The sequence below is a fragment of the Dermacentor andersoni genome, chromosome 7 (assembly GCF_023375885.2).
Source record: "Dermacentor andersoni chromosome 7, qqDerAnde1_hic_scaffold, whole genome shotgun sequence".
Classification (NCBI taxonomy): domain Eukaryota; kingdom Metazoa; phylum Arthropoda; class Arachnida; order Ixodida; family Ixodidae; genus Dermacentor; species Dermacentor andersoni.
In genome coordinates this window covers 167338936-167364314 of record NC_092820.1, presented here as the reverse complement: position 1 = coordinate 167364314, position 25379 = coordinate 167338936, and the positions used below count along the sequence as shown (strand labels likewise).

The window sequence follows — 25379 nt, the reverse complement described above, 5'->3', positions numbered from 1 at the left end:
CAACTCTCTTGCAAGCTCCAGCAATTTCGGTTTGCGCAACGACTTCAAATCCATGGCTGCTCTGAATGCTGCTTTCTCTACTGCCTACTATTGTCTTGCCGCAAACTAACCCGGCAGCAACGACAACCACAATTACCAGCTCTGTTTCTAACACTAACAAAAGCCTGGCAAAACTCCGAAGAAGAAAGTCCCGCACTCACCAAACCTCGCAGCCAAGAATTCAGCGCAGTCGTTCCGCTGCAGGCAACCAGTCATCACACAGGGCTCGTTGCACTGCTCCCGGATGGTCGTTGTGCTGCTCAGCATACATTCAACCGCATCTCTTCGCTGCTGGCCTCCGTTGTCGCGATCTCACCGCTGGCAACCAGCTGTTGGGGTCTCGGTGCTGACGCCCGTTATTGCCAATGGGTCGCAAGCCCCAAGGGTAGCGTTGGCCTGGCGGCCTGGGGCACTGGAAGCATCCGAAGGTCCCGGCAAAGCATGAGAAGACTGGTAACAGAACAACTTGTTTATTCTAACATAGCAAAAGAGCGGCCGGTCAGGTCGACCGAAGTGGAGAGACGGGAGAGCACGTAACTCAACAGTACAAATCGGAGTCTCTCTCCTGGCGTCCGGGGGCAGCTGCTCTTATACTCTCGGCGTCGCGGGCCAGAAGGAAGGTCACGGGATGAGCCCACGCGACGGCGGAGCATGAGCCCACGACGGCGCGCACGGTCGAGCCGAGAGACATGGTGAGCCGAGTGTAGTGACGCATCGCCAACCCGCCGACGGACAGACCTGCTGGCTCCTCACTTGGGGAGCTCCGCTCCCCGGCTGCCGCGCTTTGACAAGCGTGGGCATACACACACACACGCACATACGAAGACACGTGGCACTGAAACACGCCTGGACACGCTTGGCGGGGAGGCGTTGCGGCGGCGTCGAACGGGCCAAAATGTCTGCCGCTTTGAGCGAAGCCCCGGCGTCCGTTGCATCCGCGCCGGCATTACCGCGCGTTGTAGGCGAAACGTAACAGAATAGATTCTCTCCTTCGGAGCCTCCGAATTCGGGTTCAGCCACAGGAACGTGTAATTGGTCAATTTCCGAGTATCTGCACAAGACACGCAAAGCACAATGTTATTTAGCCGAAATAATCATAGGTTCCTTCTAAAATTTATCGATAGTATTCAAAATCATTTCGCCTTCGCATTTGACGTACTTCCTGAATCTTACGTGTTTCTGAATAATAACCGTCCTTTTGATAAATAATTTCTTGATTATTATTTTCATAATTCACTTGTCTTTTATGTTGTTATCAACCCCCCACTCCCCCCTTTTGTTTTTTGAACGCTAGCCTTCTGCTACTCCCCGTAGTGGGTGTGAGCCATATACTTAACGGCTAAGAACGACATCGCGAGACTGAGGGTGCCTGTGACCACCCGCGCACACTCCGGGGCCGAGGCCTGTGGTGGCCGTTTCCCGGAGTCCCACGAGAGACGCGGCGAGAGGTCATGGCTGAGCGCGACCGCGAGGAGCAGCAAGCCGAGCCCGATACAGACGACGGGTGGGTGCTGTTACGGAACCATGGCGACGGGGCGGGCGAGGTGCTGCCAGGAGAACAACACGAAGGGAAGACAACCGAAGAACAAAGTGCGAGTCACGAGGTCGACCTTCAGACAGCAGCTGAGGCAAGCACGAACGCCCAGTTGACCGAGCCGGACCGGGACCATCGCACGTGTCCTGGGCAGAAGCAGTGCTGTTGCGAGTACGTGCCGGAACCCGAAGGCCCCCTCAACATGAACGACCTGTGCTCTGTCCTTTGCTACTGGGTGAGCCGCAAACACGCTGCTTAGTGGTTATAGCAGAGTGACCTCCAAGTTTAAGACGTTGCGCTAGCCCCTCTGCAGAACAAAAAAGTTTATCTCTTGCTTCCTTTCCTGTGGTGACAAACCAAGTAACCATAATATGCGAGATTAGCTGAATGAATTTGCGACTAATCCTAGCGAAATTTCCGATAGAAAACTAATAAGACAACTAATAGCGTGTTAGCCTGATAACTTCTCGTAACTAGAACCAGGAGTCCATTCGTCTGTTGGTGCCCAATAGCCTCAGTCCAGTAAAAACGTTGCGATTTTTAGTTGGACACATTGGCCCTAATTATGATCAGTTTATCAAGATTGGTACCCGTTTGCCTCAATAGGTCCGCAAAATGTTTGACGCAAGTTTGGGAAACTTATAGGCAAACACACATTGGCAATCCACTTCAATTATTCATACATCCTTTCACTACGTGCAACCATGAAACCGCATCAAAACCAATTGGCACTTGGCTTCGATTCCAACACTAACTTAACCACAAAATGTACATGACCTTACTCTGCCACTTACTCAAAAATCTTTATCAGCTGTAACAGCCCTCACTGACGATGCGCCTGATACATCTTTCTGTGAGCCTATCAGCAAGCGCCATCACAGTGTATAGGCAATAATATAACTTATATATATTAATGTGCGCCCAGTGCAAATTTCTATTGAATTGACAGCGAACTAGTAAAGCATTGCATTAGAATACAATAAACTCCAATCTGATCAATAAATATATTTTAAAGAAATACAAAAGTTCATTCGAGTAATACAATGCGTACTGAAGGTATCGTTACTGAACTGGCTGTTATGTTATTCTAAAAATATATGGGATCACATGGAAGCCAAGACTTTATTCAGTCAACGACGGTTGAACAAAGAGAGCCTCAGCAAGGAACGAACGTTCGCAAGAGAAATTGTCTTTATGAGGTCAAGAGTGCGAAGGCAAATCAGCTTGCGGAGCTGAGTTGATAAAAATGAGCTAAATGTCTCCGCAGTTTTGGTGCCGCAGGAAGTTTCGAAAATATTGCACTTTCTGAGTCTCGAAACCGTATAGAGAGTTATAAAGTGAGCTATAGGGGGCGTCATAATTCGAGACTACGAAATAAATACGACCACACGAGATTCATTACCACGCCCCCAAATCTAGGTATACGGGTGTTTTTCCATTCCGACCACATTGGAATGGGGCCACATTGGCTAGTAATCGAACTCTGGACCTCGCTCTCAGCAGTGGAGTCACAGTCCTTGACCCACGACAGCGGGTGAATTACAAAAATACTGCTACGAGTATGTACGCGACGTAACACTGACGTTATCATATCTGCTATTTTACTAAAAAGTAATGAGAAGTTATGCTTTCATTTTTTTGTTTGCTACCGTGGCTTATCTCGCTGGACGAATGCAGATAGAAAGTAAAACAAAAAATAAAAGTCACTCTGGGGTTTTACGTGCTTAAACCACGATCTGATTTTGAGCCACGCCGTATTGGGGGACTGGGGAATAATTTTGACCATCTGGGGTTCTTCAGCGTGCATCCAATACAGTAGGCGGCTGTTTTTTGTTTATCGTTCCCATAGGAATGCGGGAACCACGGCCAGTATTGAAACCGCAACGTCGAACTCAGCAGCACCCAGATGGAAAGCTTCGAAGAGTTCGAATACCTGTAGGGTTTTCTTTGTGAATATTTTGCGTTATTTTAAGCGGATGCCAAACATAATTATGCACCTAGCTAAGAAACTAAGCAAGGGATGAAAACAAGGACAAAAGAACCACTGGACAAGAGCTTGTTCAGTCGGTTCTCTTTATTTTTCTTTTCATTTCATGTGCGGTTTTCTAGATACCAACTTGTTCGAATTCGCTCAACAGTCTGTTTCACTAATAAACGTGAAGTTAACTTTGGTTGACAGATTACACTTTCAAAACTTCAAATGAGGCTGTCGTTCATGGAGTGAAGCTTCGCTAAGGCCACAAATGACTCAAACGAAAGACAGGTCGCCGTGCCTTCTTGAAATCTTAGTAATGCCTACTCATTGCTTTCGAATTTAATTTCATTTCTAGTTTGCATTGCGAAGATCCTACAGCGGAATACAAAATAACTTTTTGGAAGCGTAGGTAGTAGTGTGTCAAATTGGAAATTACAATTAAGAAGCAAGTAAGTAACAGGGGATACAATGACAACAAGGACACACACATCAGAACTGACGTCGCACAACAACATACTCTGTGGAATGACAAGTACAACAGCCAGATGCCAGCTGCAAAAGAGATCAGTGTGCTAATAGGCAGAAATTTTACTGACAACATGCAGTAAATTTATTCTGCTAGAAGTAAGCTGACGTACTGTTTCGTTAAACAATTTAGATTCTCTAATACAGGGCTAGAGTGATTCAAAATCTGGCTCCCCCCCATTATTTTTTAACTATCCTTCCACCTACACATTAGGAACAGGAAGAAAGGTAAAGCAGTCGTTTGCACTGCTTCCAGTACTACGTAAAGAATAAGAAATTATGTTTGCTGGACAAAAATGTTTAGATATGACGATTCTAGTCGTTAAATTCGCGCTTTTAGATAATGCATCAGACACAAGATCGTATTTGTATGTTTTAATGAAGCGCTAGTGCGATCGCGTTCCGTATGTGCTTTAAAGAAATGCCCGAGTAGGACTCGCTGTTGGTCTAGCTGGGACGTGGGTCTTCACCTTGGTAGAACACGAAACGTAAAGAGTAGACAACCGTCACCCGTGTTTTCGTCTGCTGGTATATTTCAACTTGTTTCATTCAATTTTTACCGCAGCAAAAACGAATGCTTACCCGAAACGCAAAATAAAAACATACGAATAAAGGAAAGTGAAAAAAAAAAGAGTGCACTGCGTTTTACACTAATCAACGACTTCATCTCGCTCCTTTTGCTGCAAAATGCCGAAAAAAAAAGAAAGCTTACTTTTGACTTGCAACGCTAACGAGGAAAGATTTTCTTCAAACGAAGATTCGAATGAATAATCTATTAAGTGTAGGCTAACATCTATAGTCAAGTCTATTTGTCTGGCAAGGAAACAATTGGTGCCAAAGAACGCGCACTCACCAAGAATAAAATAAAAAATAAAGAAAAGGCGTTTCGGGGGGCCCCGATGGGTCCCTCGATGACAATGAAGCATGGGCGCGCGGCTATTTATGGGTGATGTGGCGCAGCGTTTGGGTGTACATCTCGGGAAGATTACTCCGCGTCCTGTTTATCGTGCGTGTAGCTGACTGGATGTAAAATGATTCTAAAAGCAAACGGGCAGAGAAGTGTTTCTCTTTTGCGAGGATGGCTGCCGAGTCCCAGTCAATGATGTGTCCGGTCACATCACCGGTCACATCATTGACTGGGACTCGGCAGCCGTCATCGCAAAAGAGAAACACTTATCTGCCCGTTTGCTTTTAGAATTATTTTACATCCAATCGACGAGGCAGACGATAAGCAGGACGCGGGGTATAATGTTCCCGAGATATACACCCGAACGCTGCGCCACCTCACCCATAAATAGCCGCGCGCCCATGCTTAATAATGATCAAGGGACCCGTACGGGGCCCGAAACGTCTGTTATTTGTTTTTCTTTTATGCTTGGCGAGTGCACGTTTTTTGGCACCAGGCTAACATCTAGCACTCCTTTCCAGCGTGCTCCTGGAGACGTTTCATCAGTGGCTCCTGCTTTGCGCGCGTCTGCTGCAGCTGTTGTGGCCCCTTGTCAGTCCGGTGCTGCCGGCAACTGTGTTCGGCCTCGACCTCGCCGTTGCGGTGATAAGCAGGGCGACGCTGTACTCCGCCGTGGCGCGGCTGGTGTGCTGGGTGGTGGGCAAGCTTCGCGCCATCCGGAGCCGCTACCTGTACGCGTCGCTCGCGTTCCCTCTCGTGCTCCTGCTGAACGCGCTCCTGTTCACCGCGTGCGTCGTGACCGCCCTGCTGCTCCTGCGTGGAATCGCGGTGAGGGCGTGGTGCTCGATTTTGGTTTCCGGTGTAGCAGTTATAAAGACGTGCTTACAGCGTCGGCATCCCGTTCGGTTTGTTTTAAGGCGAATCGCATTCCGGGCAATGTCTTGCCGGTTTAATTCTTTCCGGTTGCCTATTCTAACCGTTCCCGTCGGCTCATGCTGAAGGTACTTTAGTATGAAAATGCGGGGAGAGAAATTCGTAAATGTGTTTTATTGAGATCGTTTTGGCGTGCGTCCATCACATAAGGGTGATATATATATATATATATGGTGTCGCAGCTAGCTTGGACGAAGATTTTAAAAATGCGAGACAGCTCTAGAGTAATCGTACCGACTGCATAGTAGCCGTAATCGTACGTACTTACAGCCAGTTATTTTCATCACGAAGTATTACTTACTTTTAATTAGCGAACTTTTTAATTATTGCTAGAATCGTGAACATATCTATTACAAAGTTGTAGGCACCTTAAATAACCTCCGAATCAAGCATTTATTTCGTGCTGAAGTGGTCCTGGTTGTTTTTTCCAAGAAAAAACAAAAGCCCGTGAAATACGCGAAATACTAAATAGATGCGCACTCGCATGCCGCCACTCGAGCGCCTACAAGCAACCATTGAAACATATACGGCTGCATTCTCTCATCGCCGCATTGTACAAGGCTCCGCAACGCTTATCAATGCGTCTGCGGCGTGTTCTGTTGATGCCGCGACCATCTCATAGCGTGAAGCCCTGTATCGAGCTGCCGCCGCTAGTGAAGCCGTGTATCCAAGGCTTGAGTAGCGGCGCGCGAGCGCGTATCTATTTCGTATTTTGGATGTTTCGCACGCTTTTGTTTTTCTCGGAAAAACCAACGAGGCAAAGCTGAGCACTAAACAAATGCTTGATTCAGAGGTTAGTTGAGGTGCCCGACAATTTTGCAATTAATATGCGAGTCAAGCAATAATTAAAAAGTTCATAATTAAAAGTAATTAATTAGGCAGTACTTCGTGACAAAAAAATACTGGCCGTAAGTACATACGACTACGGCTACTATGCAGTCGGTACGATTTCTCTAGAGCACTTGGGTAGCTTTAATATCTTGGTGAAAGTTAGCTGACACCCCGTATATATGTGACGTGATAGTTCTGCGAAAAATTCGTCCTGGTACTGGACTCGAACCTGGGACCACCACCTTTTCGGGGCACCTCCTAGCCGCCTCGTTAGCTCAGATGGTAGAGTGGCTGCTCCGGAAAGGCGGTGGTCCCGGGTTCGATTCCCGGAACAGGACAAATTTTCTTCAACTGCGAGGCTTTTCTTTCGAGGAACCCGTACGTGTTTCCTTCGTAGCAATTGCTATGAATGGATGGATGTCTGATTCACCCTTTATATATATATATATATATATATATATATATATATATATATATATATATGTAAGGCACAATGAAGCGCTGTCGAAAAGTTGTATGTAGGCCCCTGTCAAGGTCACAAATGGTCAGACAGAAACCGAGAAACCCCTACGTAGGTGTCAGAGCCAACAACAACAACAAAAAAAGCTATCGCGCTTTAACATATTCAGGCTTCAACGCCTTTTGTCCACAGGAGGTGATCGCGTGCTTCCTCATGGCGAACTTGCTGGACACCTACGAAAGCTTCAGCAAGTACCTCGCCTGCACGCCGCAAGGCCCAACCACGGTTGCCCAGCCACTCTTGGATTCGTGCCCGACGTCGCCGAACGACACAGCGCTGTGCTGGCGGGCCCGTCTGTATGCGTGGCTCGCTGAGTCTGAACGTGGCCGCGCAGTCGAGGTACGAAGCGACGCGACTGATTCGTCATCCCGCACAATGGTCTTCAGCTTCATGCGTACTCTTAGACAAAGGTACACCCATTTGGGTATATATCTGCCACACAACGATAATCGTCGTCTGCCTTGCCTGCGTTTCCTTTCTTGAAAACGCCGCACCCGCTGCTTTCCTGTCGGGAATGCTATGTCATGCTGATAACGCGCATGCCGTTCGTTACTGGGAGGTACCGGGCTCGCCGCTGTAAAGAAAGGAAATGCGGACAAGGCAGATGACGATTATCGTTGTGTGGCAAAAGGGTGTAATTTTGCTTGAGGGTGTGACAGACCAGCATTGAAAATGGATAAGAAGGCGCGATGCGTATACTGCACATGCTGCTTTCAGGGATCGTGTCCATCGGAACGTGCTGCATATTGGGTTCTCACGTGTCTCTGGAAAAGCATATTCTTCAGAAATGGACGCTAATCCAATTCGTTTAATATTTTTTTTACCAGTAACAATCTCGGAATGGTTTGCAGGGCTGAAAGCTGCGGGATGCAGCTTGACAGAGTGCCGGAAATCAGACAGAAAACCGGGCACCATGGCGCACACGGTGCCGAATTTTGATGTACATGCCTAACCTGAATAAAACGTGGCATTAAATCAACGACAGTTACCGACACCATAAATAAGTTTGCGGCGGTAAATTGTTATTTTTAAATGTGGTTTTCGTTTACATGGTAGAAAAAGTTCGATTATTCTGGACGAACAAATTATGCTTTATGCCCCAACCACTGGCACGCGCTGGAAAGCTTCGGCGCGCGCCGAAGGGTCAAATGCGTCAAAGCGTCGGTCGGGAACTCGCTGAAGCGGAACGTCGCGCAGCGATTACGTCTACTGCCGATGCTAGAAGTTTGCCGGCGCGCGGCGAAGCTGCGCCGGCGTGCACCAATGGGAGGCTGCGACGCCTCGCAGGCGTCAACCAATCGGAGGCTGCGGAGCCTCGGGCTGCTAGGACTGTAATGGCCGACCGTGCGGAGACGCCGGCACCAACGATCGTCCGAGTGTTTTGGACGCACGACGCGCGCGACAGTGTTCCTGAAAGACAGTGTTGTAAAAGTAGGCCGACAACGACACGATCAACCGACCGACGACCGTAGGTTGTGGCAGTGCGACGTGGATCCGAAGCGACTTCGAACGACGCCGACTAATCCAACCTGCCCACTGGGTTCCGCCGGGCTCGGTACGATCGTCTGCTAAAACAGCCAACCGAATCACGATTGCCGCAACGTCTGTGCTTGTTGTATGTGCATTTTGTTGTGCTCAAAACGAATGGAAACACGTTTACGAGCTCCGAAGTCTGGATAATCAACACTCGCCTATCGCCGATGTTGTTTACGTTACGCGTAGGCCTAGCGCGTCCATCGAGTTCGTAACTGGCGAGTGAACGAACTCACCTGAGAAATCTGTCGAAGGAAATGAATTTTCAGGTCCGTTTGGTGCTGCAGTGATTTAAAATATGGCACTCTTGACTTCGTGTGACCTGTGATGTGGTGAATGAACCGTGTGGAAGTTGGGTTGGTCAACCGCGGCGTGTTTCGTGTGGTGTCGGTTGACTCAAGTTTAACGGGCAAGCTCTGCGCTGTTTCCAGTGGTAAAGATAACTCCCGAAAGCGAACTACACTAGTAGCCGAACTATTGGAAGTACTTACATAATCAGCCGTGCCGCCTGTTTCAGATGACATTGCGCTCTTTTATTCGGCATGTGAATCCAGTTCAGTACAAGTTCACTGTACTCATTCACTCACTTCTTTCAAGTGCGACCGTCTTTTGGGCTAGTTGGGGATAAATCGCTCGTGTAGCAATCAAGAACACTGACGCACTGAAGCATACGTGGCAACGCAGTCATATTTGAGTCAGTGTGTCGTTATAGTTGAGCACTGCAAAAAGAAATTATCTGTTTGCAACGTGTGCCCTGTGTGCAGTGCATAGCAGGACCTGCATCATGCAAGACCTATGCATGTAGCAGCGTATACCACGATTACTTCGATGCCCGCTTCAGAAGCAGCAAGTACTGAGTCAATGAAACTGTAATTGAATTTTTATCTCACTTTTTGCTTATGGAAAGTGTAGATGGTGTGAGTGCATTGTGGGGAAGGTGAAAAGGTGTCATCAGTGTTTTGTGCAGTCAGTATGCTTAAACTGCTGGAATCCCTTCAGCCTCTACTAAAATGTTTCTTGCTGCGATACTATAAATTGTAGTCAGGACAAAGATGTACTCAAAACCAAGTTACTAATGCATCTGCCCAGAATGTGTTTGATTAACAAGTTAACGCTTCCACAACAACAATATGCCGATGAACAGCATATGTGCTTACAACAAATACATTCCGTAAAGGTGAACGACTGGGCCTACAATATCAAACTTTGTAGTAGCACCGTAAAAAGTGCTGCCATGCGAATCAGCCACAACGAAACTGCTGCACGTCCAACCTTCTTCCTTGGAGGCACTTCTATAAAGACTGTTCGGGCTCTTCCCATTCTGGGTGTAGCATTTAGCTGTTCTCTCAACTTTTCCGCATATGTCACCAGCACTGTATGTAAGCACCGGCCCTTTCTTGGCTTTGTGTCCCGTGTCTCCCTTCCCTGATGACCTAAGGTTTTCCGAGCACTCTACACTTCTATCATTCTGTCACAACTTGAGTACTGCTCATCAGTATAGTTCCCGTACCAAACTCGCGACGCTAACAAACTTAAGCTTGTTCAGCGCCGGACAATACGCACCCTTTACTCCCGTCTTTTCGGTTGTCACAAGCTCATGCCAGCCTTCGAGGATTGCCTCAAACCCCTCAAGTAGCACACCCTGCAATACCAACGCAACATTGCACTAGTCTATACTGCAGGGTGTTTGACGTCTCTCTAAACAGCACTAATCTTTTTTCACTTCGTCTGAACAAGTGGTCAGCACAGCCTGAGCCCTCATCACGCCTGTATGGCCCGACACCACAACTCATGATTATATCTGGCATGCAGAGCTTTCTCTCCACCCCCCTGGCGATTTGGATTCTCCTTCCTTGGAACCAGACTTCATTGGCACTCCTGTGTGTTGTGCACCTGTCGAGTGTGTGCGTGTGTGCTGTGCTGTGTTATTGAGCAAGTGTGTGTGCACGTGGAGGGGAAGGAAGTGTCTTCTGCATCCTGCAAATTCCTGCTTTAGATGGCTGGTTATCAGATTCTCTAACATACAGGCATCAGCCTTCTTTGTAGTCTAGTGTGCCAAGTTACCACTAAGATTATTATTATTATTATTATTATTATTATTATTATTATTTTTATTATTATTATTAGAATCATTACTTTGACCACATTGATTGTGTTGAAGCCAGCGTGACATGTAATTCAAAATATTTCTGGAGCTTTGTGGGCTCTCTCTTCTAAAAGGAGTGCCAAAGATGTACGTCTTCTTCATGAAAATAGTGGTGTTGTCTCGAACACTGCTGATGCCTTTGCAGAACATTTCTGTTTGCTATATGGTGTGAAATATGCTTCAAGTAACCTTCCTTCTCAGTCTGGCGCAGTGTATGCTAACAGTCAATGAAAACCTCGTTTCCAAGTATATGAAGTGCCTTAAACTTTGCCTTAAACTTTCCCTTTCTTGTGGTGTTGATGGTATTTCCTCCACAGAGCTTAACCCTTTGAGACGCTGTCTACACAATTGGGCACAGCAGGAGCGTGCATCAATAGCAAAAGCACTGATGAAAGTAATGGTATTTAAAATGTGTTTCATACGTCTTGAAACACTTATTATTGGAACTGTGCTGCAATTTTGAATAATGTGCAGAATGTTTTAACAAAATGAGTGAGAAGGTGGACGGCTGGGTGTTGTTACTCTGTGTCAGTATGTTGTATGTAGCGGGTTCACTTCTTTCATTGTTTTTTACAATGTCGTGCACCAGGCATAATTGTCAAGTGGCTGGATAAGTGCTTTTCAAGCTTTTCAAAACACGAAATAGTACATGTTTTCATATTTTGTGTTCCTGTAGTGAGTTTTCGCATGGAGTCGAAATTTTGTAAACTTGACAAAACTCGCTAAACTATTGAAAATTCTTAATATTTGCTGCGGCTGTACACTTTCTACGATTCTGAGGATGCAAGAGATGTGGTGAAAGCAACTTTTCAATCAACGGGATAAAGTGGTGTCTGAAAGGGTTAAGATGTATGGAAGCATACTTGTTCCTCGTTCTCACAAGCATCTTCAATAGTTCCCTAAAGTCTAGTACCTTTTCTAGCACTCGGAAGGTAGCATGAACATTGCCCATGCACAAATCAGGTGCTAGATGTGCAGTTACTAACTGCCGACCTATATCTATCCTCTTCAGTGCGTCAGGTGTTTGAATCGATATGGGATTCCTCGCTTTCTGTTAGTGCTAAGAGCATTTTAATAAATGAACAGCATGACTTTGTGTGCCGACATTTCAGACTTTCAGACTGTCAACAGTGTTCACTACTGCATCGACTTCCAAAAAGACATTTTTTCACTCTCGAACTGGTGCAGAAACAATAAGTACTCTTAAATGCTTCCAACACTATGGCATTAAGTTATATGTACAAAACGCACCATGTGAAATTTTGATACACCCTACGTGATGCTCCACTCCTTAGGGTCGATGAAATGAAAGATCTTGGTGTGTACTTCGACAAAATGCTAAGCTTCTCATCACATAGATAATTACACAAGATGTCCTTCACGCTCTTGGAATTGCATGCCGTATATTGCATGATTTCCACTCACCTGTTGTGTTTCTGAAATTCTGCTGTGTGCCTCCAACTACTAGAGTATGCCTCTGTAGGAGGGGGGTGCAATGAGCAAATCTAATTCTGACCTCATTGAACGCATCCAGAATAAATTGATGTCTATCTTCAAGCACCACTTTTGCCATTCTGGCGACCACAGTTGAGCCTTTGTTCCTGCACCTTTTGTTCCTGTATAAGGTGGTCCATGACATTATACATTCCTTAAAGCTTCTTGATCATATGCATTTGTTTGTGCCGCAACAGTATACCAGGTAGCATTCCACATTCGTTGCCTGGGCTTGTTACAAGATTGTGCTAATAAGACTCGACTCCAAAACATACTTCAGAGTTCATTTCCTGTGTTTTGTGTATCTAAATAATCACGTAGGATTAACTCCCTTTTACTTTTTCGCGTTTCCTTTTTTCCCTATTTGTTTCTCTATCTTCCATTTTTTTGTCTACTGCATTCATGTTTTCTCTACATATTGTCTCACATAGTTAGTGCTCGTTAAGTGCACCAGTACAAAGGCTCTCTAGCTGTTCCTGGGCACTACAATAAAAATTTGAATGATTGACTATTATCGTAGTATAAAATTGTGCTTTTTAAGTATGTACTAGTATACTATTTTAGTGCAGTAGCTTTCGTGCAATTAAAAAAAGGGCATGAATTAAGAAGAGAGAGAGAAAATGATAAATGAAAGGTAGGGAGGTTAACCAGGACTGAGCCCGGTTGGCTACCCTACACTGGGGAAAGGGAAAGGGGGACGGAAAGATTAAAAGAAGAGAAAGTCCACTGGGGATATCAGTCGGTCACTCAGTCTGGATCACAGACGCTGACTCAATCCGGTATCTTTCAAATATCACAGCAGCGCTTTTGTGGCCTTTTGTAGCTGCGATATGTGAGGCCATGGTCCCAAGATCTTGTTCAAGGTGAACGGCTTTCCATCTAGCTGATTGAGAGCTCTGCAGAGGTCTTGCCTTTCATCTTCTAAAGATGGGCAGTAGCACATTAGGTGTTCTATGGTTTCCTCGACACCGCAGGCATTGCACTCGGCGCTATCAGCCATTCTAATCAAAAATACATATGCACTGGTGAATGCGACGCCCAAACGTAAGCGGCACAGCACTGTTTCCTCATTTCGCAGAAGACCTGGTAACAGCCGCAGTTGCATAGAGGGATCGAGGGAATGCAATCGATGTTGAGTGAATCCAGGTGTGTGCCACTTTTCCAATGTCAAAAGAGTGTGCTAGCTTGCCTAAGTGTTGGGCTGTGTCAGTCTGCGATAAAGGTACAGAAATAAGGGTTGCTCCTTCGTGGGCTTTCGTAGCAGCTTCGTCAGCGAGGTCGTTGCCGGAGATACCGCAATGACCAGGCAGCCACTGAAACACGACGTCGTGTCCTTTCATGATCATGTGATGGTGCATTTCTCGTATCTCCGACACGAGTTGTTCACATGACCCGCGACGGAGAGATGACAGAAGACATTATAAGGCCGCCTTTGAATCGCAGAATATTGCCCACCGATTAGCCGGTTGGTTATTAATATAATCAACGGCACCTCGGAGGGCAACAAGCTCCGAACCGGTCGATGTTGTCAAATGAGAAATCTTGTATTGGATGCTTAGTGATCGTGATGGTATAACCACTGCGCTGGTGGAGCTGGTCTGAGTGGAAGAACCATCCGTATATATGTGGACTCGATCAAAGTAGAAAGTGTGCAAACAATCCAGAGCTGCTTGCTTCAAGGCCAAGGTAGGCAGGACGGTCTTCTTTCTTATCCCTGGAACCGTAAGACGCACTTGAGGTTGCTTTAAACACCACAGAGCTGAGGTTGAACGTGCTGAGGGTGTGAAGCCCGATGGTAAGGAGGCACGATGGATGCTGACCTTGTTGGAGAAGGACGCCTGTGGTCGTCGTTCTGGCATGAATTAAGAAAGTGCAATAATATGCTATGTGCCTGATCATATGCATTGTGCTATTTATTTCTTCTGAGTTTTAATAATGGCTGGCAACTGTATGCAGTGTTGTGCAATAAAATAATATGGCACAGCAATTATTGCGGGCCTCGCAGAACAAATTGAATATATCTTTCTCAGTCAAAACATCATAGCAGGCTGAAAACAATAAACTGCAATTTTTCTTTTTGTGGTGACGAAGTGTATAAATTGTGAAAATAACCTGTTTATATATTTCTTATACTATGCAAATGAGCTGCTCCCATACATTCGAATAAGTGCTTCAATAGTACGACTTGGCAAAGGGCAACGAAAGACTCCTATTAAAACCCTCTAATTCTCAAGCTTGTATTATCTGACGGTATGTCATTTGATTAATGTAAAGAAAGGCAAACTTGATATGTGGAAACCAGTTACAATAGAACATGGCCCTTACACTGTGAAAATGTTTTGTAGCAATACACTCAATGTGAAGGCCTCCGGATGGGGTGTTGATGCGTCAAAACAACCTAGAATAATAGAGGTGCTCCATGGGCTAGATTTGGCAGAATCAAGAATTGGGGGGAGACAAGATACAAATTGCATACATTTTAGCTATTCTAGTTTTTTTTTTTTTTTTTGAGTGCTACAGGGGTTTCAATTCTGTTTTGCTGATTTTCTCAGAACCCACTTGTTCACGTTTCTCTCATGCACCAACAAGCATAATTATATTGACACGGATGCTTTATCTGTATCCGGTTACCGTATTTCACCGGCTAAAAAATGTTAAACGTTATCGCTCGGTGCAGGATGCACCTGAACGTATCGGAAGTTTCGCGAATGTTATCGATGGTTCTGTCTGTTGTCGACGAACCTTGCTAATCTGATTGCATACGCGACACGAATTGTGTTGTAGTTTCTGGAAGGCACGCGGACACCAGCGAATAGGCTGTAACTTTCGACGACTGCCGTATGCAAACCGACGCGCTTTACCCGCAGATGAGATTTTCTACGATTGCCGACATCGCTAGCCGCTATCACTGCGATTGAGCCGGCACTATTCATTTACCGTCACTACTACGTGGCAATATTTCCAACACAGATTTTTTTTCAGTTACACATTGCACGCCTAATTCTTACATAGTTGGCTGTGCAATAAGCTACCAAAAAATGAAATGGTGCAACAGTTTTTGATATATGGCATCGTCGTGCAGGTGTTTGCAAAGCGATCTTGCAGACAGACGACGCGCGAGCGCTGATGTCGATATTTTATACACTATTGTTACTTCAAAAATAAAAACAAACTGTTGCGGCAGGTGTATATTCATTATTCAAACGTGTTTTTAATATCTAAAAGCACATACAGATCAATAACTTATTGTTTCGAGCTTAGTTTACAGCAAGCTGTTTTAGGCCGGACTTTGACGGATGAAGACGGAGTAGTCCAGCAACAGTGCGCCGCAGCCGAGGAGCGAGCTTCGGCGCGCGTCGGAGCTTGTCTCCAGTGGTTGCGCGCCCTTTCCCTCCAGCCGAAGCGAAGCGACGCATTCGCTTGCCAGCGCGCGCCGAAGCTTTCGGCGCGTGCCAGTGGTTGGGGCATTAGAAGAGTGAACTGCTGGGCTAGTCGGTTATCCGACATAATAAACGAGTTTTGCGCCAGAACCACAGGCACGTGAAAGGAGACAACACGGGCGCCCGTGTTGTCCCCTTTCTGGTGCGTGTGGTTCCGGCGCAAAAGCCTTTTATTATGTCGAACAAATTATGGCTTAGAAACTCTAAAATGTACTCTCCGTGCTAAATATATTCGGGTTATGTCGCAACTCGCTATCTTTCACATTTCGCTGAAAAAACACCACGAAAAACAACACAAACTGGATGCGTGGTCTTACAGGGACAGTATTCTCGGGTGATCGCTCTCAGGGATTTCGAAGATTTCTCGAGATTCGCAACTGGACACTTCGAAGTATACGGTCGACGGTGCACTTGGTATTAGAAGTGTGAACATAGCGAACTTGGCCCAGCGCCAAAACCGGTGTCGGCATAAACGCGGACGCGTCTGGTGCTGACTCACGCGAAACACCACTAATGTAAAAAAAAATATTAACGAAAGCGATCGTGAACCCACAGCTGGGGGCATAGGCGGATGGCTGCTCCGATTGTCGCCCAAGTGGATTTGCCACGGTGCCAGCCGTAGTCTCCGGAAAGTGATGATTTAGATTTATTACGCAATACATTCGAAGCACGGAGTTACGAAAAATGCATTCTTTTTTACAAAGCAATAGAAGAATTAAGATGTTCCGTATCAAATGAGAACAGCCATGGAAGTATTATTCAGGTTATCAATTCTGCGCGCCTGCATGCAGCATGTTAAATCAGCCTGCATACATTTGGCTTTCGCAGAACTTTCATGAATACCCAGAGCCGCTAGTGCGCAGCATCTGTATTGTATACCAGTGCGTGCGCGGCCAAGGTTGGCGAAGCGGAGGGAGCGTAGCAGAAGACAACGCACCGGTTGCCCCCCTAAAGCTTTGATTGCGCCTGCGCCGCAACATTTCGCGAGGCGCCGGCGGTGGCGCTCCGCGCGGTACTGCCACGGGCTCCCGTGTCATTGCTAACAGTGGCCGTGCCTGTACGTGTAGATCAATGTGAGCATATATACAGGGTGTTCAAAGTTAGACTTACCGGGATTTAAAAAAAAAGATGAGAAAAGGAGTACACAGAAGCCATTTTTCTACCTAGGTTATACGGCCAGGCGGTCGCAAACTGTGAGGATAATTGTCGTCGTAATGTCAGTATTTAATGAAATTCGATAATTAACATTTTATTTATTGAAGTTAGCATGTGTGCTTATATTTAAAACTCAGAGGCGGTGCCATTTGGTGACTATTCCATTTTGTACAATTTTAGTAAAGCGCCTGTGTCCCTACATATACACGTCAGAAACTTCAGCCCGAGCCGTCTAATTACGCATGCGAGACGGCGGCACCCGCTATGAGGCCCCTCCCAAGTGTGACGCAGCTGTTGCCTATGACGCTCCGTCTGACAAGATTGCAGGGTGATAGGCGACGATGATTACTTTTTGTTCTTGGCCACGGTTTTCGTTCGTGGCCAGCGAAACCGAAAGATGACTTTGCGTGGCGGCTTGGTCGAGCTCTTTTTCTGAAGAAGTGACTTGCAGAGTTGGCGACAAAACGCGGTGGCCACCGTACACGTACTGTCGAAGCAATCAAGAGCTGGATTACGATTTGGCTTTGGTTCTATTTTTTTTGCATATCGGAGGCTCAAAGTCATGCAAGCGCTAAGCGTGAAACAAAGATGACAGCTGCCGGGCAGCACCTTAGTTGCCAGTGGTGTTCCAGGTGCGCCGAAACCTGTCCGAAGTGTGTGATCTGAGGGCTCTGCATTGCCTACGCCTAAAACACTGCTGTGAAATAGAAGGACGACTGGGAACTGGCGTGAGTATAGTGCATTTCAGTGGTGTATGCCTGACGCTTTTTTTTAATTCTTCGCGGTTTGGGAAAGTGCCGAACAGATCAAGCATTGCCTTGCAAGCGCATCGAGTGAACCCCTTAGCTCCCATTATGTGCCTTTGCCTTTGCCATTGATTGCCTCTACTAAGCTGGGCCGTTGGAAGGAGCAAGTCCTGCGTTGGGAGGAAAATCGATGTAGTGCTATCAATGGCGGAGACGAACGGCATTGCCTCATTAGCAATGAGTCTGTACGCGTCTCGCCATCCGGATCGCCGAGTTCCAACCAAAGCAACATTTGTTAGTATCTTCAGACGTTTTCGCGCAACAGGCTCAGTTCACCAAAAAGGACAGCCGAAGAAGAGCATCATTGATGAGGACTTCGAAATTGACGTGCATGCTAGCGTGCATGCAATCCCACATGTAAGCATCTGCGAGATTTCTAAACAATGTGGAAAAAGCGTGGGAACAGTGGGAACGTTCTAAAAAAGCACGAATTTCATCCATATCATGTGAGTCTTCATCAGGACCTAAGTGAGGCAGACGTTGAAAAACGGACAGACTTTTGTAATTGCGCCCTAATAAAAATTGACCAAGATAAGGATTTCGCACAAAGAGTGATTTGGACTGATGAGGCTCGATTTTGCAGGAACGGCACAGTGAACATTCAGAATACTCACTACTGTTCGCAAGGATATCCTCACTGGCTGCGGCAACACAACCAACAAATTCGCTGGGGTCTAGATGTATGGTGTGGCATACTTGGGGACAGAATCATTGGCCCTCACTTCTACGAAGGGAACCTCGATGGACAGAATTATGCGCACAAAATTCTTGCTGGTGTCGTCGATAAATTTGCCTCGAGTCTCCCTGCCCACGAACTACGGCAAGGTTGGTTACAGCATGACGGGGTCCCACCACATTTCTGCTCCACTGCAAAGAACTGGTTAAACTGTAACTTTCCACGGCAGTGGATTAGACGCGAAGGAGAGATGTCTTGGGCGCCGAGATCCTTTGATCTCTCTCCCCTGGATTTCTTTTGTGGGGCTACGTGAAAGAGAGCGTTCACGCAGTTGAGCCCGCCGATGTCAACGACATGAAGATGAGAAGCGTTACCGCCTGTAGAAGTATCGACCCGGAAATGCTGCGCAGAGTTGTCGACTCGACTTGAGAGCGGTTCATGTGGTGTGTTGCAGCGGAAGGCAAGCATTTCGAACATTTTTAAACTGTTTTGCGATTGTCATAATTCTAAGTTGAATAAGATTTCATATCACTTGCAACTAATATTGTGTAAGCAATGGTATATATGAAGCAATTTTCTAGAATGTTTGTGCGTTTTGTTTGTATGTAGGCCATGGACTTACACTGTACTTCTCTTTTTGTTCTTTTATTCCCTCTTCTTCCGAAGTAACGCCGGAATCGGAGCTGTGTGTAACTAAATAAATATGCATTTGAATACGTTGACACAATTTCATGCTCTGTCACGAGGACTGGTAGATGCGTTCTAATTTTAAAAGGGTGACAGAGAATACGGGCCATTAATCCGCGTTTCCTAAGTGCTGACAATGCAGGGTCGTAAATTCTCTCTACGCATGTGCAAGGCGCCCTGGAAACATTAGTGGTTAATGATGTGGTGTATGGCAGCTGACGCTGTTGCTTTATGTTGTGAGATGGCATTAATTTCAATCATTCTGCAAGCAAAGCTGCCATTGTTATAAAAAAAGCAGCGCAGCATCGCTGCCCATCTAAGTGCATCAGAAATCTTAAGCGGCACGGCGTCTTGTCACCCATTCTACTAGCAATTGCCCAAAGAAACAGGGCTTGTCTCACGTCGCCCACACAGTCATTCTTCGGCGAGGGAGATGGGTGGGAGATGTTCTTCTCCGGCGGTTGCTGCTTACGGCGTGGCTGCGCGGGCGCGGTATCGTGAAAGCGATCTCATGACGCGTCTGCGCCGGTACGCACTTTGTCCACAGCGCGCGATCTGCGATGTGGACCAAGTGCATGCGCCGAGTGTCGGTAGGGTCGTATGCGCTATGCTTTCGACGTTTAGTTCGCGTTGAAGCGAGTGACAACGCGAACGTCAATTCGCTCGTTGCTGCTAGCGCGTTCCCTCACTCTAGCGTTTCGACAGCGAGTTTGCGCGGTCATTGAGCGCGATGTGCTCATGTTTACCTGTTCGGCACGTGACATCGTGCTTGCTAATTTAGCCAGTAAGCGAATGTTTACAACTTTATACGGCCAATGTAACTACTATCCTTATTTCGTATAGCTGTGTAGTAATTTGCTATCGCAAGCGATGCTTCGCCTTTCGGGCGAAACTGCAAGTTTTTTGTAAGTAAACAAACTGAACTTGAAGTTCAGATTCAAGGACTGAGACTTTTGGTCTCCGTGATTCTCGAACATTGTAACCGATTGTTTTGTCATCCTATTCATCAATGCTTGCCTTCGCGTTATCGCAGGCTATGTACGAGTACAGCGAAGGCAGTTTCTACATCTTCATGGCCGGGCTCATTTTTGCCGCGGGCGTATTTTCGTTGGTGCTGATAATGGCAGCACTCGATGCCCTAAAGAAGGAGCAGTACATGTACTCCTGCATCGTCATCGCGGCGTGGATCTGCTCGGGACACAAGGGGGGGCCGGAGGCTGCAGCTGCTGGACGGGTCCACGCCTTCTGTACAGCGGCCCTCCGATGGCTGGCGGGTATATCGGTCTCGACTCGGAACCGAGCGCCCAAACCGAATGCAAAGTGTAGGTTGCCTGTTATCAGTAAGTTTTGCCTTGTCTTTATACGTAATACGAGGGTCCTTCAATACTTTTGGTGACGAAACTTCCTTCGAGCTTTTATATATAGACATTATGTGCCACCAGCGCGTTTGGTGGTCTAGGGACCTTGTCTGGCTACGGGCTCATTCACCAGTGCGAGTAACCCCCAAACGTCTGCCCCTCGGCCCCCTGCTGTTTTTCCCAGCGCAGCGTCCGCGTCCCGAGGCGTCGTGCAGCGCGGCTCTCCGATTGGGTCGTGAGGCGTGACGTAGGGGAGGGGCTTGGGCTGGGCTAGCGTGGTAGCGTCGTGCAGGGAGCCGAGCGGCGGGAAGGACGACTGCCAGTCAGGAGACGCAAGCGACAAGGTACGTGAGCGACCATCTGTTTGTGTCCTGAACTCCCCGGCCTTCGGACATTCACGTGCTTTGGCAGCTTGCTTCAGTGTGGCTCGCTGAGTGGCTCTGTGTTCTGCCCTTGCGGTAGTCGCAGGCGCTCGGTGCGTCACATTCCATGTACACGAATCGTTGCTGACTCGAGTGTCTGCAAATACATCTCGGCCCTCATGTGCGAACCGTTGGTCGACGCGACGGGGCACCTGCCTCCTTCCGCTATCCGGGGGCAGCGAACGCCGAGTGTGCGCCGCGGGGAGTTCAGTGCGGGTTGCGTAAGAAACGTCCTCATATCGATACGCGGGAGTTTCCGGACCACAAGAGAAGTAGTGAAGGACCCTGACCTTTACGGAAAAGTGTTTCAGTATACTAACCGGGTTGCCGGTGACGTGGACGGCAGTAACAACAGCGGTAGCCACATCTTGTCACACTTTGTCTAAGTTCACTGCATTAGAAACGTTTTAAGCATGAAATGCTTTTAGCTCCAGCTGTCGGCGACCTTCAAGTGACCTTGAGCCAAAAGCGAGAGCCGTTATCCGGGAACTCAAATGAGAACATCCGGACAAGTTGTGAGAACAAAACGAGATCCTCCGGGCGAACAGTCAATACCTAAGAAAATGCAGTCTCTTAGTTACAAGTTAAAAAAAATAATGCTTCCGTGTTCTTCCTAATGTTTGTTCATAATATCACTCAAGCTGTAACTTCTAGTAAGCTGAAGTTTTCTGTCATTTACAATAGCGACGTTCAAAAGACAGATACAGGGCGCCGTATGCTTCATCGTCATCTTCTGGCGCTGATACAGGGTGGCCTATGCTCTTGTGAACGCCCGCGGTGCATGAGTTCCGCGGCGCGGGTTTTGCGTCGCCTCGAGAGGTGCGGTGTGGTGTGGTCGGCTGTGGTGGGGTGTGCCGCTGCGAACATGTACTACACCCATTTTAAAATTGTGGCTAGTATCATCTATAACCAATCTACATTGCCGGTTCCCATTTCATGCTTACATCTACTCTCGATTACGGGAGAGCCAGCAATTATTTTGTGTTATATGGATAGGTGTTCATCCTGTAAAAAGGGGGTTATTGTGCCACTCTATTACATAGGTGTGTTAAACCAAGGATAAAAAAAAGACGGCTGTGCCGCAAATACGATTTCGCTACAGACACTTTACACCGGCACCTAAGTAGAATACTGTTGATCACTGGAGTAATATAGCTAAAGTATGCGCCTCAACGTGGTTGCGTCACGTCTGCGTCTCCAGTAAACCTCAATTTCATAATAATGACTATTTGGACAAGCTATTTGAGAAAGATGACCATAGTTTACGGAAGACCAAAAGATGGGCGACACAGACTTTCTGCGTTAGCCCTGGTGGCGCCACCTTGGGACGCTAACGTTACCTAGAGCACACCACGTGTATTCGCGACTACAGTTTCCTACTTATCTACGTATCTTCTGATAGCGTGGAATGAGTGTTGGATAAACAGGGTTAAACAAACATGCGGGTCGACGTTTCCATAGGTGAACTTATCTCTGTCAAACGCGGCCCTTGGCACGCCAACATGTCAGGGATGACAAGGGCGTCTTTGACAAACACAGGTTCACCTTTCGAAACGTCGGTCAGCCTGTGTGAGGCAGTTTACCCCTTTTCATATAAAACTTACACCACAATGTGTCTTCATCTGTTGGTACACATCTTGACATTGAACCAACTTCTACGCAAATTTTGAACGCCTAAAACAGGGACGTTTATAGTGTGATTAATATTTTTCTGTTGGTGTGTTGGTGTCCCTAGCGTACACTCACTGTTATACTTAACCCGAAGAATGAAGATGCATTTATGGTTGTGGGGCACGCAAGGAGACGAAGAGGAAGAAAACAAGAGACAAACATGGCACTGATGTTTGTCATTTGTCTTTGTTCTTCGCCTCTTGCGCTGCCAACAAACATGAATCTAAACCAATTTACCCAATTTTCTGCTCTTCTGAATGAGCAGACACTTCTTGTGGCTTAACTTTAAAAAAACGAGGCCCATATGGAACAAGCACAGAATGTTTTGGAAGGAACACACTTTGAGTCAACACATTCAAGTCATCGCACCGGAAACCTGGAGCGCACTCCACACGAAAGGCAGAAAGGTGTTCGAGGTGGGCTTGGGTTAAGTATGGCGATGGCGCTACTCGGGCATATGCAGTGGGGCACTTCTCTAAGTGTAATGCCATTATTCAGCGGGAAGTTGACGGTGTTACCGTGTATGAAATGCTAAGAAAATGTCATTTGTCTTTACATTAGGCGCAGCTTCCTCGCGTTCCACGGATTCGAACACCGAAACTTCTAGGACGCCGAATGCTGCGGGAGTACAGTGTAAGGAACGGCCACCGCGACGCCAAAGACACCGTCGACGACGGGCCGTCAAGGCTTTGAGGGAGGACCCAGGGCACCGAAGTGCAGAAGACTGATTACGCGGGTCTTCATGCAGCCGAAGCAATGCGGATACGCCGCGTTCTGGCTGTACCGCGCGAACAGCGGCAAGATCGCACATCGGATCGTACATCGGCAGTGCTCTTTTCTTTATCTGCCGCGCATCAAATATTTGCTCTGTGGCTATTTCGACTGCAAGCCCAACTTCATGCAAGAGAGACGCGGATATATTGTAAGCGTTATGCAAAGCCAAAACGCTCCAAATTACATGAACCAAACTGCTACTCGAATTGATATGCTGTATACATGGATGAAAGCAAGAACTAGGAGAGAACATTGTACAGCATGACCGAAGCCTAACGTATCGGCCCGACAATTGATCGTGACCTCAGAGTGCGCGGTAGGTTTTAGTGCTTCCGCTTTGCAGGCAGAGCTACGGCAGGACAGCCAAACCAGTAGCCATAAATTAAAAGCTACCGGGAAACAAACATCCCGGCCAGTACGCTGACTCTCAGAGGTCATGGGTTGGGCATGAAGAGGTGGTGTCCGAATCCACGCCCCATTGGGGGCACTCTCTGGGCAGACATGTGCATATTTTAAAGGCTATGCTTTTGCCGGTTGCATGTGGTGGAAGCTATTGTGGTAGCCCGAAACACGTCATAGACGTCGGGTTTTGGACACCATCTAAAAGCTACTACGAACCAAAGAACCGCGGCCAATACGTTGATTCCCAGAGGTCACGTGAGCCACGTGTCGGGCCGATACTGCAAGCGATAAAGTAAAGGGGATGACTCCACCGATAAAGAGTGCGCTTGTCAAGGCTGGCTGCGTGACTCAATGGTCTCTCCGTGTTTATTTCTTTCATCCATGCTGCTATACACTCAGAAAGTTGGTGCTACTTACAGAGATGTGAGCGGGCTTGCAGCGCGTATGTAGCTCGGTTCGTTTTATAAGACGCACCTAGCTGATCGGAATTGTGCGTGAGTGCAAATCTAGAACGGTTTGTCGTGGCAGTGGTGGTCGCTGCCATACACAAGCAGATAAGTTAAGATGAAATGGCGCGGCATCGCTGAATTGCGGTCCTCCCCATACGCGTATCTCACATTCAACGGACTCTGCCACTCGTAAATACAGAGTACCCACACAGATCGTAACGGGAGCAAAAGAAAGAATTTGGATCTTATAAAATTGTTTTACGTAGTGAAAGCGATCCAGAAGTAGAGATGTTTTTGTTACTCAGGAGCAAGGGGCAGATAACACCGCAAGTGACTCTAGGTCATGGCATTACACTACGGTCTCAATCAGTAGGTCGAACGGCGTCTTGTGCCAAAAGTTTCTTCTCCCCACCGCATCGCTTACTTTTGTGCCTGTGTCGCCGCATGCCTTGGTTTTATTGCGATAGCAATTATAAGAACAACCAACGCGCGTTTGCGCCGTCGTGCTATCACGGTATCAATTGCGCATGTGCGGCCCAGTATGAAAGTTGGGAAACGTATTTTAATTAGATGCTAAAGTTGGCCCCGAAATGCCGCACCGGGCGTCAGAAACATTATCGTGTCGTACTTGACACTGAGTAAAGTTCGTTGACGTCGTGTAGCAATCAGAGCAGGCATGGGGACGCTGTTCCAAAAGTAAATAAATAAATAAATAAATAAATAAATAAATAAATAAATAATGAATCCTGGGAGTGTTTTTTCTGGCTGCGCTCCCTCGTGGCGCCGCAGTGGTCGCCGCAATGCAGCGAGCCAGTATACTGTGACGTCACGACGCATTAACCTACCGGGTACATAATCGGAAGTTGATTTGCGTAAGCAAGTATTATAGCAAATTAGTTTAAGGGGCACAAACAGAAAAAATAGGTTCAGGCTTACTAGAAAATAAGCGCTGTGGTACGAGACATAAGCGCTGTGGTACTTTGGTACCTTTGGTACCGTCCTTGGTATTTTGTGGTTGCATGTGTTTGCGCTGCTACAATTTTTATGTCAAGTATGCACCAACTCGAACAGAAAGAAGTTTTAATGGAGGGGGGTTGGCAAG

At 47.0% G+C, this 25379-nt stretch overlaps 1 protein-coding gene across 1 annotated transcript; it reads left to right on the top strand.

Moving 5' to 3' along the window:
• The first annotated feature begins 1356 nt into the window (after positions 1–1356).
• Positions 1357–23626, top strand: LOC129385285 (uncharacterized). Its single transcript, XM_055071759.2, has 5 exons — positions 1357–1808; positions 5557–5808; positions 7397–7603; positions 20235–20523; positions 23214–23626. Exons 1-5 carry the CDS (start codon positions 1491–1493, stop codon positions 23378–23380), a joined length of 1233 nt encoding a protein of 410 aa, XP_054927734.1. The 5' UTR covers positions 1357–1490; the 3' UTR covers positions 23381–23626.
• The last annotated feature ends 1753 nt before the right edge of the window (positions 23627–25379 follow it).

Bases quoted from the DNA above. Each gene is read 5' to 3' on its own strand.
- LOC129385285 (XM_055071759.2), top strand. From the start codon at position 1,491: ATGGCTGAGCGCGACCGCGAGGAGCAGCAAGCCGAGCCCGATACAGAC. The intron at 1,809-5,556 runs GTGAGCCGCAAA...CGTCTGCTGCAG, and splicing joins GCTCTGTCCTTTGCTACTGG to CTGTTGTGGCCCCTTGTCAG. The intron at 20,524-23,213 runs GTAGGTTGCCTG...TCTTTACATTAG, and splicing joins GCCCAAACCGAATGCAAAGT to GCGCAGCTTCCTCGCGTTCC.